General features: G+C 39.2%; 1 protein-coding gene across 1 annotated transcript in view; it reads left to right on the top strand.

Moving 5' to 3' along the window:
• The window catches only part of st6gal2a (ST6 beta-galactosamide alpha-2,6-sialyltranferase 2a), a gene marked incomplete at both ends in the record, with an annotated part of 27,760 nt that continues 7,344 nt past the window's right edge, over window positions 1–20,416 (top strand). The window contains 4 exons of the mRNA XM_083903032.1: window positions 1–1,027; window positions 14,559–14,656; window positions 14,884–14,985; window positions 19,176–19,350. Of these exons, the coding sequence (XP_083759158.1) occupies window positions 1–1,027; window positions 14,559–14,656; window positions 14,884–14,985; window positions 19,176–19,350 (1,402 nt within the window). The remainder of the gene's footprint in view (window positions 1,028–14,558; window positions 14,657–14,883; window positions 14,986–19,175; window positions 19,351–20,416) is intronic.

Consider the following 20,416-nt stretch of genomic DNA (forward strand, 5'->3'; position numbering starts at 1 on the left):
ATGAAGTCCAGTATGAGGCAGTGGCGGAGGCTGGTGCTGGCCGGGATGCTGGCCTGGGTTCTCCTCTTCCTCGGCCTCCTCTCTTACTTCCTGGACGCTCGCGTGGACGAGCCGCTGACCTCTGCCGGCTCTTTGCTCTCCCAGCACCCCGACACTCGCCGCCTGGCCTCCATACAGGCCTCGCATCAACAACACGGCCTCATCGGCTCCCGACCTGAGCTGGCGTTGGCGGCGGCGGCGGCGACGACGACCAACGCCGGGGACGAGCCGGCGCCGGAGCCCTCCGCCAGCCCCATGACCCCCGAGTCCAGCCTTGAAGTGAGCCACAGTCCCAACAGCGCTCCATATGTCACCTACGGTAGCCAGGAAGCCAGTCGCCAGGATTACCTGGACCCCCAGAGCCTGGCCGCCTGGTCCTCCTTTGGCACGGAGAACGTGGACTCTCACTCGGATCCTGCGGTCCAGAGTCGCGAGAGAACATCTCAGACTGCCGAATATCAGAACCACGTCAGCTCCACGCACCACCGTGGTGGTGGTGGTGGTGGTGAGGAGGAGGAAGAAGAGGAAGAGAAGGAAAATGAAGACCTGCGACACAGAATGAGAGCGGCGGCACACAGGAGAGGCGGCGGTGGCGGCGGCGGCGGCTCCTCTGATTTGGAGGAATATTACTTCTCAAAGTCGGCCTCCGTGGTGCACCGGCTGTGGCGCGGCCACGTGTCCGCCGGCATGCTGAGTCCGCGGCTGCAGCGCGCCATGAAGGACTACCTGAGCGCCAACAAGCACCACGTGTCTTACCAGGGGCACCGCGCCGTCGCCCAGAGCGCCAAGGAGCTGCTGTGTCAAATGAAGGCGCAGGCGCAGCTGCGGACGGTGGACGGCTCGGAGCAGCCGTTCGCCTCGCTCGGCTGGGCTCGCCTCGTGCCCTCGTCCCCGCTACGCGAGCGGCGGGAGCGGAGCCGGTTTGGGACGTGCGCCGTGGTCACCTCGGCCGGAGCCATCCTGCGCTCGGGCCTGGGCAAAGAAATTGGTGAGTACAGATTTTCTGACGAAGTTCGGTTATTTGTAGCGCTGCTCGTTTTTGTTTAAGAAACAGACCGCTCCAGTAGGACTGTAGGCGTGCTAACGGGCGCTAAAGGAGCTAACAGAGCTAACTGGTAAGCGGTGCCTGGACTCTGGTGCTGCGGTAGGTCACACGCGTCTTTTTCCGGTCAGTTGTCATGGAAATGGGCCATGCGTTTACGTTGAATCCATTAGCTTGCGTTAACATTGAATCCGTTAGCGTTCGTTAACGTTGAATACGTTAGCGTGCATCAACGTTGAATACGTTGGCGTGCGTCAACGTTGAATACGTTAGCGTTGAATACGTTAGCGTTGAATCCGTTAGCGTGCGTTAACGTTGAATTCCGTTAGCGTGCGTTAGCGTTGAATCCGTTAGCTTGCGTTAGCGGTGAATCCGTTATCGTGCGTTAACGGTGAATACGTTAGCATGCGTTAGCGTTGAATACGTTAGCGTGCGTCAACGCTGAATACGTTGGCGTGTGTCAACGTTGAATACGTTAGCTTTGAATCCGTTAGCCTTGAATCCGTTAGCGTGCGTTAGCGTTGAATCCATTAGCGTGCGTTAACGTTGAATTCCGTTAGCGAGCGTTAGCGTTGAATCCGTAATGTGCGTCAACGTTGAATACATTAGCTTGCGTTAGCGTTGAATCCGTTAGCGCTGCATTTGTTAGCATCCGTTAGTGTTGAATCGGTTAGCGTGCGTTAGCGTTGAATCCATTAGCGTGCGTTAACGTTGAATCCGTTTACGTGCGTTAGCGTTGACACCGTTAACTAAATATTGCAGAAAATTCGCCGAAGTTAAGTATTTTAAAAGTTATAAAAATGATTTTTTGAAGCCGTTATTGAACACAGAGTCAACAGATGAGAAGATACGTTGATGACAGACAGGACGAGAGACTGCAGACGAGATAAAAGCTGAAAGGTTGCGCGCAGACCTCGGACCTCATTAAAAATTGAAAGGTCTCATACAGTTCGTACACTTCCCTCTGAGGTTCTTCACTCACAATATTATTATCAACCATGGAACAGTTTCTTGAATGTGCTTCTAAGGAGCAACAACAGGCCTTTTCAGGAGCACGAATGAGCACATTTTACGACTAAATCAGCCGCGATGAAGAAAAAGTCAACTGGGAACAAACTGAGTCATTCAGATCTTTATATGACTGTAAAGTAAAACAATCAAAATCAACTTTTCTCATTGGTTCTGCTCATGATAGTGTGAACACGATGGTTTTATGGCTCTAGAGCTGTTGTTTTTCACTTGAGACTCTTTATTAAAGATTTAATGTACTCAAAAAAAAAACCAACAGAGAAATTTTTTATGGTATCATTAAATTAAAGAAAGAGGTGAAGTTAGTTGGTTTGTTGGTTAGGTAAGTCCTTTGGCTGCTTGTTTAATTAGTTGCTTGTTAATTACTTTTTTGTTTTAGTTTAATTGGTTAGTGAGTTGGTGGGTTAGTTTAGTTAGTCGTTCAACTCGTACTAGTTTAGGTGTTTTTTTTTTTTGTCTTAGTTTGATTCACCTGGTTGGTTAGTTGCCCGTTTATTAGTAGTTTTTTTTTTAGTTGGATTGGTTAGTTGCTTGTATGTGTTTGTGGTGAGTTAGTTGGTTGTTTGGCTTAGTTAGTTTTTATGGCTGCTTGGTTAGTAGATTGCTTGTGAATTACTTGTTTTGGTTGGTTGTTAATCAATTGGTTTCTGTTTTTGTTGGGTTGGTTGCTTGTTTGTGGTTAGTTAGTTGGTTGTTTGGCTTAGTTAGTCTTTTGGCAGCTTGTTTATTTGGTTGCCTGTGAATTACTTGTTGTGTTTTTTTGCCTGTTTGTGGTTGGTTAGTTGGTCAATAGGTTGCTTGTTTAGTTGGTTGCTTGTTAACTACCCGTTTTGTTTGTTTGTGGTTAGTTAGTTAAACAGTTAGTCTGTTGGCTGCTTGTTTAATTGGTTGCCTGTGAATCACTTGTTTTGTTTGTTTGCCTGTTTGCAGTTGGTTCGTTGGTTGTTTGGTTTAGTTGGTTGCTTGTTAATTATTTTTTTGGTTTTGGTTTGATTGGCCTGGTTGGTTAGTTGTGTGTTTCTGTCGCGCATGAGTAGATTAACAGCAGGATTTCACAGTTTCCATCCAATCATTTTTTAAAAAAAACAAATAATTCTCTGAGGTTTTCAGATCGATTTATTTTCTTTTTTTCAGACACTGTTCGGCTTCGGTCGAGGACAAACTCTCGTCGTCCGAAGCTGAGGTCGAGGCTCAGAGCGTCTCTTTTGCGAGATTTCCGTCCTCCTTATTTCCTTCTTTTTAATTGACCTCGCCTCGGCGTCGGCTCTTGAACCTCTGACTCTTTGAGTGTCTGACGATGAGTCCGTCAGACGTCGTTTCTGAAGCTGCTCTCCACACTGAGACGAGTGCAAGGACTAGAGGTTCAGGAGTGGCAACGAGAGAGAGCAAAGTACGTCAAACTGAGGCTACGGATGAATATATTCCTGAAACGGTCACAGTCGAGAGGAAGTAATTCAATTAAGTGCCTGTAATCAGCAGCCCTTTCTGCCGTCTATGGCCTTTTTTTGTTGTTGTTGTTGTTGCAGCGGTGATTACACACAGCTGGATGTGGCTCATCAGTCTCTACCTGCTCCGCTTTAAAGCTTGAACTGCGAGTCACGCCGAGTTCTTAAAACCCCCCGTTAGCGCCGTAAACGGCGTCATTTATACGAAAGAGAAAGACATTTCCTTTCCTTCGGGCGGCGCGTAAAGGCGGATTTATATCAACAACAACAAAAAAATCCGATTTCCTTTTGTCCGTCCAACACTGCGAACGTACGCTCGATCGATTTACGCTCGATCGCGACCATTTGCGTCCCCGATGCTTTCGCGTTTCTTTGTTATTTCCGTGACGTTTTTGCTGATTAACTTGTCAAACAGATTGTAAGCAGGGGTTGAGCCTGTGCCAAGTGGGCTATATGTATGTGTATTTCAAGTGTGAGTGTGTGTGTGTGCTTGGTTTATGGCGCGTTGGCAGCTCTCAGGTTAGCGGGGAGAGTGTGAACTCGGTGACAGATGGCGCCGCGTGGAAGACGCGGCAGGAACCCCCCCCCCTCCGCTAAGCTATCGGCCTTCTCTGACACATCACTTATAGTTTCTGTGCGTTAGTGAATTCAGAGAGTGTGTGTGTGTGGGGGGGGGGGAGAGAAAAGCTTTGTGTGCAGGGCCGGCCCTAGGCATAAGCGAACTAAGCCGCTGACCCGTGACCACTAGAGGGCCCCCAAGAGCAATTAACTCAAAAATGATCTAGTTTCTTGCTATATGCGGACTATGCAGCTGCATAGGGCCCCACAGCCACCAGGGGGCCCCCAAACTGTAAGTTCAGACTCATATTTTATTATATTTTTGAGAATTAAAAGTACCTTTCATTCAGTATACATATATTTGCAAAGCATGTACGTGTTTGTGGGGTGAAAAGAAGTCAGAAAAAGTCAGGAATCTATACCTTGAGTTTGAAAAAAATAGGGGCCCCCCAAATAGTATCTCGCATAGGGCCCACCAAACAGCTGGAAACGGCCCTGGCTGTAGAAGAAGCTTTTTCACAGTTTTTACATAGTTGTGAGATGTGATTATTTAACTTTATATTCTATTTATAAACCATTTTTATTACCTTGTTCCAGGTGCCTCTGTTGATTTACATTATTATTGAAGTATTTGTTTGATATGTATTTGTTTATTTTATTTAATGCCCCCCCCCCCCCCCTTCAAAGATTGTACACATTTTTTTTATTTTCAGACCTTACTATCTTAATATCTTATTTATAAACCGTTTGGTTGTATGTGTTGATTCTCTGTGTCGCCAGTAGGGGGAGTTGCTGAGTTTGCCAAATATTAATTGAAAGATTTTTCTGTAAGTTTGCGAATCTGCTTCCATGCAACAAAAAGTTCTCACATTTAGTTTCACAAGTGTATTCGTGACAGAGTAGAATACGTAGAATACCTTTAGTAAAGTAGGTGTGTGAATGATCAATAATCCTTATTATTGGCAGTAACAGAGGGCCCCAAAATCACATTTTTGCTTCAGGCCCCATGGAGGCTTGGGCCGGCCCTGTTTGTGTGTTAAATGTAAAGCGACACACACACACACACACACACACACACACACACACACACACACACACACACACACACACACACACACACACACACACAGATTTCCACAGAAAGAGGAAACGCAGCAGCCGTGATTCACACCTGCGCTAACAGCACTTGACCTTTTTGGTCTCTTAAGTAAAAGCATTTGTGCGAAATGTTAAATTACAATTTTAGAGGAGCTGCGAGGTTGTGTGTGTGTGTGTGTGTGTGTGTGTGTGTGTGTGTGTGTGTGTGTGTGTGTGTGTGTGTGTGTGTGTGTGTGTGTGTGTGTGTGTGTGTGTGTGTGTGTGTGTGTGTGTGTGTGTGACGATTTAAAGCGTTTTAAAACCTTGATTTACCACCAGGCTTGTTTGTTTTTTCTGTGCGTGCCCGAGCGAGGCCACGGCAATATTGAATATTTACATCATCCGAGCGTCGCGGACGACTTTCAGGCCCACGACCTCAATTATCCGCCCGTGTCTGTCTGATATAAAGTCATTTTTACACCTTTTTTTTTTAGAAGATGTAAAGATGTTCGTAAAAAAAATAATTCTCCAACTGGATAAGAAATATTCAGCTCCCATAAAGAAGAAGAACATTTTGACCAATATCTGACCAATACTGACACTAACTGTCGGATAATTTCATCCCTATCATGAATATTAAACACTCATTCTCAACAGAAACCAAATCATTTACCAATTTCTACATATTATTACTTGTTTTTATTCGTAATACACCCATTTATGCAATGTTTTCACCTTATTTCCCTTAAAGCAATGTAAGAAAATTATTACTTATTGTTTCTAATGAACCAATTTCACACCTTTTAAACTACAAAAGTTGTTAAAAACACAGCAGAAAATACATTTTGCAGTATTACAGTATGCATTTTTCTCTTTACAATATCTAGTCCAGTCGTTTTCACCAGTTTTGGACAAATACTGATACTAACTATGCGATAATTTCATCCCTATTAGAATTAAAAGCCTCGTTTTCAACAGAAACGCAATCATTTAGCAACTTCTGCTCGAAATTCATCGAAAAACTTACGATTTTTGGCCCCAAACGATGACAAAAACAACAGATGATTCCAAAACGGGGGCTTTTATTCTGGAAAAGAATGCCTTTTTTTAATGTTGTAATGGTGTTTGACTTCCTGTAGAGCACTCAGACGCAGCGTGAGCACAGATATATACAATAATTTAGAGATATTTTAAGGTCAATTTCAAAGATGAATTCAAAATTTCATGTTTAAAGACACTTTTTTTCATATTCTCACTAATTTTTTATTCATTAAACATCCTTTCAGTCAATGTTTTCGCCTTATTTTCGCTAAATTAACGCACAAAACTCTACAAAACCAGGTGCGTCAAATCAACAGTGAGTGAATAAATATTCCCAGATTAGGACAAATCTTCCTCATCTGATTAGATTTGCAGCGCCGAACTTTGTAACATCTGTGCGACGGTGATTATCGTCCCCCATAATCTGCTCATCCGCTGATTAATTCCCCAGTCGCCGATGAGTTGTTTGGTTCATTAAGTGTCAGGAAAATGTTGACGACTGTCTCCCAAAACCCAATTTTATTTTAACGATATTGGAGCGAAGAAGTCTGTTTTATGGATTAATCAGCGATGAAAAATGAGACGATGATTCCTTTGACGGATTGAGATGTCAGAAGACGGCGAGAAGGGAAATGTCGATCGGTGTTTTGCCAAAATCTGGAAATGAGGGTGTTTTCAAATGTCGAGATTAAGTTTGAAGGATTTATTTTGTCAAACGGAGCAAAGAAAACAGGAAATGATTCACATTTAAGCAGCTGACGAATCAGAGTGTGTGTGTGTGTGTGTGTGTGTTCTTGTAGTTGCAGCAGACTGAGGACCAGTGAGGGTTTTAAACCAACAGTGAGGTAATTTTTACGGAGTGAGGACATTTTGGCCGGTCCTCACTTTGTTTTCATTGAAATCACTTCATTAGGTTGCTATAACATGCTATACTCAATTTGTCAAAAATTTTAATTTTGGACGACTTTTTCTCAAATTTTGGACCATCATTTTTTTTTTCAAATTTTGGACCAATTTTTTTTTTTCACATTTTGGACCAAATTTTTTTTTTTCAAATTTTGGACCAAATTTTTTTTTTCAAATTTTGGACCAAATTTTTTTTTTTCACATTTTGGACCAAATTTTTTTTTTCACATTTTGGACCAAAGTTTTTTTTGTTCAAATTTTGGACCAAAGTTTTTTTTGTTCAAATTTTGGACCAAAAATTTTGGGTCAATTTTTGGACCAACAATTTTGGGTCAATTTTTTTTTTCAAATTTTGGGTCATTTTTTTTTCAAATTTTTTCCAAATTTTTGGTCAATTTTTTTTCAAAATTTGGGTCAACATTTTTGTTCAAATTTTGGGTCAAATTTGTTTTTTTAATTTTGGGTCAAATTTTTGTTTCAAATTTTGGTCGACATAGTATAGTATGACGTTTTTCTAAAATGTTGGACCAACAATTTAAAAAATAAAATAAAATCGAGAAAGTTTTCCAGCCCTTTTTGCTCTGGGGCTCCACCTGCAGTCATTTTATGGTACTGCAACCAGTAGTTCTTTATAGATGTCATTCATGAAGTAGATATTTGTAATTGTGTTGTTTATAAAGTGGAAATGCTGGTCCTCAGTGTGCAGCAAGTACAAGAATGTGTGTGTGTGTGTGTGTGTGTGTGTGTGTGTGTCACGTCTGTGATTGTGCTCTTTTATTTATGGCGACAACAAACGACAAAAGTTATTACTGTTCAGGAGGAGGCAGATATTTAGCTCCACACACACAAATCACACACACTTTATGAGTTATCGTCAGCAAAGTTTAAGACTCTCCGTTAAAGACGATCCGTGTTTAAACTTAAACCGCTGATAAATGTGAGCTGTACTTGTTTTTTTTTTACACATGAAATCACATAAATCAAATTAAAATGCAGTCGTTGCAAATGTGATGCATGCACGTGATAATATTGACAGAATTAAAATGCGAAAATACGTCATTTTGCTTTGTTTCTATCAGTGCTTTACAAAATAAAAGCATGAGACACACATGGTATAAAAAAAAACAAGAAAATAAGGAATTAAAAGTGAAATAAAAGCATAATAAGACTTTTGGTTGCAGTTATCACATTATGTTTAACGTGATTTATATTAGATTTATTTCTCTTTTGGCTCTATTTTGCGTCATTGATATGCTTTTATTTTGAAGTAAACGTCGTTCCACATCAAAACGAGCACTTTTACCCGTCTGTGCCATTTTTATTCCATTTCTCTCTTTATTATTTATTATTGGATGTACATTACGCCCGGTTATTCCCGTCTTTATTGGGAGAAAGCGGCGCAAAATGTCATCGAACGTGTGGATGATGACAATAAAGGTCATTCATTCATTCATTCATTCATTCATTCATGATGTATGAGTATTGTGTGTAGAATTTTAAGGTCACCGTCACAGCTGATTTTCTCTCAATATCCACATATTTAATAGAATATAGAATATATCTCCTGTTTTATGATTATTATTATTATTGTCGTTCCAGGCTCTGAAGTCGATACCAGAGCCAGATTATATGCTCTTTTGTCAAACAGTGTCCACTTCTTTAAAACAAACAAACAAACAAACAAACAAAATACTTTCCTTAAAGAGGAGACTTAAGGAGACTTAAACTGACGAGACAAATTGCATCGAAAGCCCATTTAATTATCGCGTGTCCTCACTTTGTTACGTTAATTCTCAGTCTCGGCTGCAACAGGAAATCAAAGTTGCATCGATTTTTGTCTCCCTGCGTTTGTGGACTCTGTCGTCCTCCTAAACAAACAAACACCATCAAAGGTTCCACGAGACGCAGGGAGGAGGAAAACTGAGCTCGACTCCTGAGAGAGTGAAGAGAATCAGGAGCTTAAATCACAGGGTTTGTGTGTCTGACTGCAGCTCTGAGTAGAGCTGTGTGCAGGACAAGGTTCAGTACTGGCTCTGTAATCTGTGATGTTGCGTCGCTGCCCTCATGTGGTCAAGACCAGGAACAGCATCCTCACTGTAGCACAGCAGGTGCTACATTTTTCATTAGTTTTTTTATTTTTTTTATTAGGCCTAAAGTTAAGAATTGTATTTTTAATCTTTATAAAGAAAATAAAGTCAAATATCATGAGAATAAAGTTGTAATCTTGCTAGAATAAAGTCGTAATCTCATGATAATAAAGTCGCAATCTTTCGACATAAAGTCGTAATCTCATGAGAATAAAGTCGTAATCTTATGAGAATAAAGTCGTAATCTTTCGAGAATAATGTCGCAATCTTCCCAGAATAAAGTCGAAATGGGGATAAAGTTGTGATCTTATGAGAATAGAGTTGTAATCTTTCCAGAATAAAGTTGTAATATTATGAAAAAAGCCATAATTTTTCGAGAATAAAGTTGCAGTATTAAGAGAATAAAGTCGTTATTATAATTCAAGATACATCTCAGATCATCGGTTGCGTCAAGATGAACTTGTGTTTTGGTTTATTCCTCACAAATAAAGAAATACTTGATATTTTGGTCACATCAGCACCAGATTATCTTCAGCATCTGGACTTTGAAAAGAGTCTGTTTGGAATAAAGGAACAAACACAGACTGCGAGAAAATCATCTCTTTTGTGGAGGAGGTTATCGCTGCTTACATTCTGTTGCTATTCAATAATAACAATAATAATAATAATAATAATACATAAGATGATAACAAAAAAAGAAACCTTATTCTTGTAAAATGACCAGACTCTGTAATCTGAGGGAAAACATGAGCAGAATAAAAAAACAGAGGTTTGCTTCACTGAGATGAACCAGTGAGTCTTTTTTGTTATGTTCTTATATTTATGGAGACTGTGTCATGGTTTTGGACTCGACTCTGAGGTTTGAAGATTAGCGACGGCGATTTCATACTTTCTCAAGTGAGACACGACGTTTGGCTCAGTTTTACTTGGCACAAAAAAAGGAGAGACTTGAGTGTTTGTTGGCGTCAAAACAGCTCTGTTATTTAGTGTCGCTTTTGGCTCTAATAAGCAAACAAATTCAACTTATTAAGAGTGATGTCGATGCACTTCAACGACTCGGAGTGATTAGAAAAAAACCCTGAAACAATAACTCAACACTAATTTTTTACAGAATATCAATATTTTTACATTATGTTATGGGATTATAACGTCAGACTTTCTTACGTGAATGTTGAAAAAAGTGTGGAAATCAGTTTTTAGTGATTTTATTTGTGATATGAGGCAAAGAAACCAGAAAATATTCACATTTGAGAAGATGAGAAACCACAGATTAATTATTAAAATAAAGCCTCCGCACGAGCTGCAGCCTTACGTGTGTGTGTGTGTGTGTGTGTGTGTGTGTGTGTGTGTGTGTAATATTTTATTTATACCGAGTCTTTTAGACAAACCATAAAACTCATAATGAAACACAGTTTATTCAATAAAACCCATGAACTCCCAGAAGTAAAACATAAAAACATTCGTTTCTGTCTGATTTCACTGCCTTCAGTTGTCAGTGAGCTGTGGCGCCCTCCAGTGGAGAGGAAGCCACCGTGCAAATGATATAAAGCTCATTTATACCAACACCAATTTTCATCTATGATAATGTTAATCCAGCATTAACCAGATTTATAATGTATTTGTCTTTAACTAATTTTATTTTATTTTCACCCAAATACCCCAGTGTGACCTTTGACCTCACAGTCTGCAACCATAACAATCAAAGACATAAACATTCTCATGAGATTATGACTTTATTCTCATGAGATTGCAACATTATCATCATGATATTGCGACTTTATTCTTATAAGATTTCAACTTTATTCTCATAATATTACGACTATTTTCATGAGATTATGACTTTATTCTCATAACATTGCGACTTTATTCTCATGATATTACAACTTTATTCTCATGAGATTATGACTTTATTCTCATGTGATCACAACATTATCATCATGATATTGCGACTTTATTCTCATAATGTTAGGACTTAATTCTCATAATATTACGACTATTTTCACGAGATTATGACTTTATTCTCATGAGATTACAACTTTATTCTCATGAGATTATGATTTTATTCTCATGTGATCACAACATTATCATCATGATATTGCGACTTTATTCTCATAATGTTAGGACTTAATTCTCATAATATTACGACTATTTTCATGAGATTATGACTTTATTCTCATGAGATTACAACTTTATTCTCATGAGATTATGACTTTATTCTCATGTGATCACAACATTATCATCATGATATTGCGACTTTATTCTCATAATGTTAGGACTTAATTCTCATAATATTACGACTATTTTCATGAGATTATGACTTTATTCTCATAAGATTACGACTTTATTCTCGAGAGATTGAAGAACAAATTCTTCCATTCATCCCTCCTTAATTAGTCGTACAAATAAATTAAAATCCCCTCTCAGATCTAATAATCTAATAATCTGCTGACGTTGGGATCGGGCTCATGATGATGATGAGTTAATGTGTTGCTGATAGGAAGCTGTTTAATATCCTCACACGTCGTTTTTAATCTGCGATTTAATTATAATCACAGTGACGCTGGTGACGCCTGGACCCTGATGATTGATACGTTCATCACAACTCAGATTATTCTTTACAGATAATCAGGGATTTTTACATTTTACAGTTGTTGAGATATATATATGTATATATATGTGTATATATGTATATACAATATATGTGAATATATGTGTATGAAGGTATATATGTTCATATGTATATATGTGTGTATATGTGTATATATGTGTATATGCTGTATATATGTGTATATATGTATACATATATACATGTGAATGTATATATATATGTATACATATATACATATGCATATACATATGCACATGTTTATATGCATATAGATGTGTATGTGTGTATATATATGTACACACATATATACGTATATATGTATATATATATACGTATATATGTATATATGTGTATATATACGTATATATGTGTATATATATGCTGTATATATATGTGTATATATGTATACATATATACATGTGAATGTATATATATATATGTATACATGTGCATATACATATGCACATGTATATATGAATATAGATGTGTGTGTATATATATATGTACACACACATATATACGTATATATGTACACACATATATACGTATATATGTGTATATATACATATATATGTGTATAAGTATAAAATCACTTTTTAAAGGCGTCCTGAGCTAGAATTGTTCTTTTATTTCAGTGTCAAATAGTTGATTTTACAGCTGATGAGAGAAGTTTTTCACGTCTCGCTCTTTATTCTCTGAAGTACTTTGAACCCTGAGGTCTCCTCTGAGGCGAGAAAGTAGGAGAAAATCGATTTTCCTCGCGGTTAAATTACTCACCAGCGCTCGAGCAGAACATGAAGGTCACACGAGTGAAGTCTTTCATTTTGAGAGACGGACTTTAAATTTACCGACCAAAAGAAGGAAAAATATCTCTTATCTCTCACAGACACACAGATTATTTATTCCCTGTCGTCGAAGATTATAATTAGACACGACAAATTCTGTCTTAATGATAATAATAGATAATAACACGTGTCAAGTAAAGCAACTGAAGGATGTTTTAACACTGATAAAGCAACACATTGATCCTCAGGATCAGATCAGATTAGATTAGATTAGACGTTATTGATCCACAGTGTGGAAAATCACTTTTTACACCAGCAAAGACGTCAAAGGCACAACATGGGAATAAAAAATACAAAATAAGATCAAAAAATAGACAAATATAGGAGGATTTATTAGAAAAAAGCTATAATTACCAGGATATAAGTGAGTGTTTCGACACAGTTTGACAGTGTTACGACATTGTTTGGGTGTTTACGTCGCAGTCGAAGGTGTTAAATGTGTGAAAACAGCCGCTGACTACTAATGAGATACTACTACTAGAAAGAAAATACATTTAATGAAATTAATTTTTAGTTTAGTTGTAAGTATATATTTAGCAGCAGAAATGACATTCAGTTTTACTGATCTCTGTTTAAATGGAAGAAAACAAAAGGGGAACCTAAGCGAAAAAATCACATCTTAAACTCAATTTGTTCTTTTATTCAGATTTAAAATACGTTTTCGTTGTTAAACGTTCACATTCTGACAGCTGAAATGTGAATAAATGAATACACTTTGCTTTCAGTTTAACAATATTTTCCTATTTTAACCATGAAAATGTCCTGTAACTCAGTGATTTGGCCCATTTTTTCCAGAATAACGTTCAATATCTGGCAGTTATTTACAATCTACTGACATGTTAGAATGAAAAACAATCATATATAACTATATATTTGCTTACTAACATAACATATATGTACTCATATATATATATATACATATATACATATGTGTGTGTGTGTGTATGTATATATGTGTGTATATGTATATAAGTGTGTGTATATATGTTTGTATATATATGTGTATATGTTTATATATCTATATATGTATGTACATATGTATATATATATACACATACATATATGTTAATAAGCAAACATAGTTATATATGACTGTTTCTCATTTTAACGTGGCATTAAATGGGATATATATTTTTGTATATATGTGTTTATATGTATATATATTTATATATGTGTGTGTATATATATGTATATTTATATATATATATGTGTGTGTGTGTGTGTGTGTATGTATATATGTGTGTGTATATATATATATATATATGTATGTGTGTATATGTGTTATATATATGTGTATATGTTTATATATGCATATATGTATGTACATATGTATATATATATATACACATACATATATACATACATATATGTTAATAAGCAAACATATAGTTATATATGACCGTTTTTCATTTTAACGTGGCAGTAAATGGGGTGTAACTATGTGTATATATGTATATATATTTATATATGTGTGTATATATATGTATATGTATATTTATATATATATATGTGTGTGTGTATATATGTGCTGTGTTGCACACAATCTCTGTGTTGAATACAGAGAAAGTGTCCTCTTGTGTATTTGAGGTTGCCATGGAAACCACAGATTGCTGTGTTTTCACTGAGTAGACGTAAAGGTTGTATCAATGTCAATGCTTTTCCTTCTTTGTATCCTTTATTTGTTTGTTTTCACTCACGTTACGTTGAGTTTTTGTGAATATTTATCATTTCACGCTGACATTTATACACAGTTTAACATAAATATCCTTGTTTCCTGTGCTTTGTCATTTAAACAACAAAAAAAAGTGAACTATTTGCTTTAAAAACACCATATTTCTGTGATATTAAAGCACTTTTCTTTCTTTTTTTTTTTCTCTCCAGATGCTCACGACGCAGTCCTGCGCTTCAACGCTGCGCCCACGGAGGGATACGAGCGAGACGTGGGGAACAAAACCACTATTCGCATTATCAATTCACAGGTGAGCGCCTGACCTCTCGTGTGATGTCATGTGATGCATATTAATGAGTCATTAATACAGATCGGATCGTATGCGCGGCGTTTACTCGCCGTGAGAAGCAAATAATGAAAAGAGGAGTGATTTATGGAGCCGTTTTTTTTTCTGGTTGTAATACTCTCAGTGTCCACCAGGGGCTGAACAAAAAATATGTAGGTATTAAAATTTGCTGTATAATTTTGTCCGTGCAGATTCTGGCCAATCCTAAGCATCGATTCAACACAAGCTCCATCTACAAGAACGTGACCCTGGTGGCCTGGGACCCTGCGCCGTACACCGTCAACTTACACAAGGTGTGTGTTCTTTTGTTTTGTTTTTGTTTTGTTCTTCGTTTCACTTTGTTTCACTGCGTTTTATTGTTTTGTTTTTTTTATGTTTTTACTTCAATTTATCAGATGCTTTAAATACGAGACAATGACGATGTTTTTCAAGAGAAAAATCTGAGATTTCTTGGGTCAAATCCCGCACGTCTCAACAAAATTCGGTTTCTAATGAGGCACGAGATCCACAATGTGGACGTCTTAAAACATCTTCATAGATTTTTTTATTATTTATTTATTTATTTATTTTTATATTAACTCCCCAAACCTGGCTGTTACCATGACAACGTGTGCTGGGCACGTTAGCATGTTGGCATTAACGCATGACGCGTTTCCATGACGGCTGAACGGCAAAGGACGTGTGTGACGTCATGGAAACGCACCGGAGCACCATAGACCTAGCATCGCTTACCAGTTAGCTCCGTTAGCTGCGGCTTTAGCGCCGTTAGCGCACCTACAGTCGAACTGGAGCGGTCTGTTTTTTGAACGAAAAGAGCAGCGCTACAAATAACCAGCGTACCTGTGTACTGCGTATGTGTACCTCTGTTTTTAAAGTTTATCGTTACCTTAGAGACTCGTTTTTAAAGTTTAGCGTTACTTTAGAGACTCGTTTTTTTAAAGTTTAGCGTTACTTTAGAGACTCGTTTTTTGAAGTTTAGTGTTACTTTAGAGACTGGTTTTTAAAGTTAAGCGTTACTTTAGAGGCTCGTTTTTTTAGTTTAGCGTCACCTTAGAGACTCATTTTAACAATTGGGGGTCACGTAAACATGACGTCATGCGCGTCTTTCTCCGGTCAATCGCCATGGAAACGCGTCATGCATCAATGTGCGTTAACGCTGGCGCCGTTAAACCGTCGCTAACCGCCGCTAATGTGCTAACGTGCCCAGCACTAGTTCTATTTGAATAAGTTCTTCTTTTTTTCAGAATAAAAGCTCTGAACTCGCTATGACGTCTTCATTTTCATTTTCGGATACTGATGCTTGGGCGGGCCAGTTTTTGCCCACGGGCCACCAGTTGCTCGCTGCCCACTATTCTACCGGACAAGAATAATGGTTTTAAAAAGGTTTTTCCCACGAAAATGATGAGAATAATGAGGAAATAAAATGACCATTCCCTCAAAAATAATCCACATAAGATATGGACTCAAAATGGTTTGTGGCAGGAACTCAAGGTCAGACGTTTGCTATCGAGCGTCACCACTGAATCCCCCGTTGTCTCTGTGACAGACCGTCTGTCTGACTGTCTGTCTGTCCTCGCTCTGCACTTCCTCTCGCTCGGTGTCGCCTGGGATCGTCTGCGACTCCCTCCCAGGATAATTGCTGTAGATGATGGATGGAGTGGTGGAATTTTCAGCCGGTATAGAAAGAGTGACGCTCGGTGATAATCTCATGACCCCTCTCTCTGTTGTGTCCACTGCTACAATCTGACTTCCACTTGTCCTTCAAACGCCTCCTCGAACCTCACGTGTCTCCACTTCTTACCCGTCCTCTCAGAATTGTTATTCACGATCAATAGATCGGCAGTGATCGGGTTAATGATCCAAAAAAACACCTTTTTTTTTTTTTCTTTCTAATTAAGATTCATTTGCATGACACGTTTCCCTCGTGCCCACTCCATGATTCAAACGATCCGGTTAATTTGCTGGAATATGAAAACAAATCCCTCCGTCTGTTCTCGTGCTCTCGGGCCGCGACCTTTAGGAGACGGAGACCATCGCGCCGCAGGCTTTTTATCACCTCATTTGCACGTTTTCAACTCGAGTATCGCACATTCTCTCCTATGAGCCGCACTCGAAGCGGCCAATCAAAACAAAAGAGGCTGATTAGCGAGCGTACGACGATGATGATGATGATGATGATGTGAGCGCAAACATTTTGGGTCGGTTGCGAAACCGTGATGAAACCGATTAGAAGGTGGCGTCCCACCACAGGAGGTCATTAATGGAGAGCAACAGGAAAAGCCTGAGCTCAGCACAGTCTGTCAGTGTTGTTTTTCAATTATTAAAACAAGTTTCTCTGATTTTTCAGCTAAAATGTGAATATTTTCCCGTTTCTGTGCTCAAAATAACAAAGAAATCGTTAAAATGTGATTTTTTTTGTTTGTTTTCTTTGGTCTAAATGGCAAATAAATCATTAAAATGTGACTATTTTCTGGTCTATTTGCTCCAAATGACAAAGAAATCATTAAAATATGATTTTTTTTTTTGTTTTCTTTGGTCTAAATGGCAAATAAATCATTAAAATGTGAATATTTTATTGGTTTCTTTGCTCCAAATCACAAAGAAATCATTAAAATGTGAATATTTATAACAAAGAAATCATTCAAATGTGAATATTTTATTGGTTTCTTTCTTTCAAAATGTCCTCACTCCCTGTGGTTTAAAAGTTATTGTTGGTCCTCACAAAGATACACATACAAGAAACACACACACACACACACACACACACACACACACACACACACATTTTTTTTATTGATGCTCGACCCCCTCCCCTCCCCTTGTAAACAATGACTTCATGTGTTATTGTGACATCATCCGTGTTCTCTGCTCTTCTGTCATCCATTAATTATGTCTGTTTTCTTTTAAAGCACAGTCATGTGCTGACGCTCACAATCGAGTGGACTTAAAGAAGAACATGTTCCTGCGGCTGCAGACGGGAACATTATCGAACGATGCGTCCACGTTCCTCTTTAAGTGGGGAAACATAATTTACTACAGTTTCCGTCATGTGCCGTTGCCGGAAAACAGCGCTGGAGACAAATTAACTCTTCACTACGATGTTTATTGACGTTGGAAATCAATTTAAGGAGTTATTTTTGAATGCCGTTTTTAAAGAATTCTGTCTCTGTTATAATAGGCGAAAAAAAAAAAAGATACCTTTGTGTACACAGGATCAGACACTGTAGTACCAGACTAAGTTCTGGATCAGGATCTGATTCAGATTCAGGATTTGGCAGCAATTCAAACGTAGATTGCTCTAAGACAGCGAGAGGAAAAGCTTCCTCTAAAATGTCAAAGTCGGGTTGTGTTTACGTTTCATCACTAAACGTGCGCTAGAACTAGTGCTGGGCGCGCTAACGGGTTAGCGGCGGTTAACGGCATCAACGTTAGCGCACGTTAACGCACGACTGACCGGAAAAAGACGCGCGCGGCGTCGTGTTTACAATTCGACTGTTAGCGCGCTAACGGCGCTGAGCGAGCTAATGCAGCTAACGGAGCTAACTGGTACATGGTGCCTGGACTCCGGTGTCCCGGCACGTAAACGTGCGTCTTTTTCCGGTCAGTCGTCATGGAAACGTGCATTAATGCGCGTGGCGCGTAAACATGACTTCACGCGCGCGTCTTTTTCCGCTCCGTCGTCATGGAAACCGTCATGCGTTTAACGTGCGTTAACCTAGCGCCCAGCACTAGCTAGAAGGTAGATTAGAACGTGTGGCTAGTTTGTTTTTTCTCTCACTTTTTCGTAGCAGCCTCAGTGAACTCGACGGTGATCGGACAAACGCGGCAAAAACCTCGATCTCCCGGGGAAGCTCGGCTTCTCTGCGACAAACAGCTGCTTGTTGTGTGTTATTTGCCCGGGCGATATCGACCGTTAGCATTTTTGTACATATAAACTGTGAATAAAAACACTATTATACCATAATTGCAGACTATGTGTCTGCAATTATTGATAAAACGGTGTGTGTTATTGCAGTTTTTTCTGGAAAATATTGCGATATTTAGCGACATCTTTTCCTTTAGACCTCAAGCATAAATCCAACCTTTGCATTTGTACTGTATGTCATATAATGTGTACAGTAATATGACATTTAATGTAACATGTTAAAAAAAAAGAAGCTCTATTTTGCTGCTTTTTTTGTGCAGAATAATGTTTTAAATCCCATTTTTACAGTTATTGCAGGTATTTGCTGAAGGTCATTCCAACCCCACATCGTCCTTGTTGCTTATTTATGTCTCTTGCTGTGAAAATGGATTTAGGAACGATCAAAGTTGCTCTCGCGCGATGAATAAATTAAAAAAAATCTATACGACGTTCTGCAGGTCGAACTTTCACGTGAAGTTAATGACACGTGGAGGGGGAAAAAAACGGTTATTATAACAGGGACGTTTGAAAAGCTTTCGTTGTTCTTCACTCGTCCTCTCCCTGTCTTCGTCTCCACAGTGGTACGACAGTCCCGACTACAACCTGTTCGGTCCGTACGTGGAGCACCGCAAGCTCCACCCCCACCAGGCGTTCTACATCCTCCACCCCAGCTACGTGTGGCAACTCTGGGATGTGATTCAGGGCAACACTCAGGAGAACATCCAGCCCAATCCTCCCTCATCTGGCTTCATAGGTCGGTACACACACACACACACACACACACATATAGTATCCTACATGCATAAATAGAGGCGGTGTGTGTGCATGTGCACTTTCCTCTCTGGAGTCTTATCTATTCCTTTCCTGCTCCTGGAGCAGATACACAAACACATACATGCTGTGAAGACGTGATGACATTTTTTTTATCTTCAGTACACACGGTGACGTTATCGGCATACGGGACGAGTTTTTTTATTTATTTATTTTTTTTAAAGCACTTTTAAAGCGGCGCATACCGACAGAGGAGGGCGGCGGAGGCAGAAAAAGGGGGCGGCGTTGTGTCAATATCAACTTTGATTTGAAGACGTTTCAGTTTCCCCGTAACGCGAAAACGTCCAATTATGGCCTTTTTGAAGAGGCGGACAGTTGCTGCAACGGCTTCATATCACGACACGTTCTCTCCTTATCGGGAATCGCTCTTTTCTTTCTCTCTGTCGTCCTTTTGGCAGAATTATCGAAAAGATGGAGTCGTACATTTGCTTTTCCAGTTGTGATTTGTATCGCCATCGCACTAATTCAACGGTTTCGCAGACGAAACCGTGATTTTTGTGACCGATGTCAAATGTGTAATATCCGCTCTGATCGACGCAGACGATGTCTCCCTCTCACGCTACAGGCGATCTAAGCTAACGCAGACACCGCCCGAATTGACACCACTTAACCTTAAGCCTAACCCAACCCTAACCTTAACCTAACCTCAATTAAAATCTTAGCCCTACACTTAAAACGAGGTTCTGCCTCATTAAGACCAGGTTTTGGTCATAATGGAGTCCTAGCCCCTTACCTTAAAGGTGCATTATGTAATAAATCTAAAGCAACTGGCCATAAAATCCTCCTAATATGTCACAGAGACTCAGGAATAATGTTCATATAACAAACTGAACTCACCAACAACAACAGTACAGCCAAAATATTTGCATTAAAAAAATATATTTTGCAGACTGCAAATCATGTTTATGTTTTGAAATCATGTTTTGGCATGTGGCGCCACCTACCGCCGCCTACCAATCATTGCAGTTCAGTAGAGTCTCAGCTACCAA

Source organism: Microchirus variegatus (assembly GCF_963457635.1).
Source record: "Microchirus variegatus genome assembly, chromosome: 16".
Classification (NCBI taxonomy): domain Eukaryota; kingdom Metazoa; phylum Chordata; class Actinopteri; order Pleuronectiformes; family Soleidae; genus Microchirus; species Microchirus variegatus.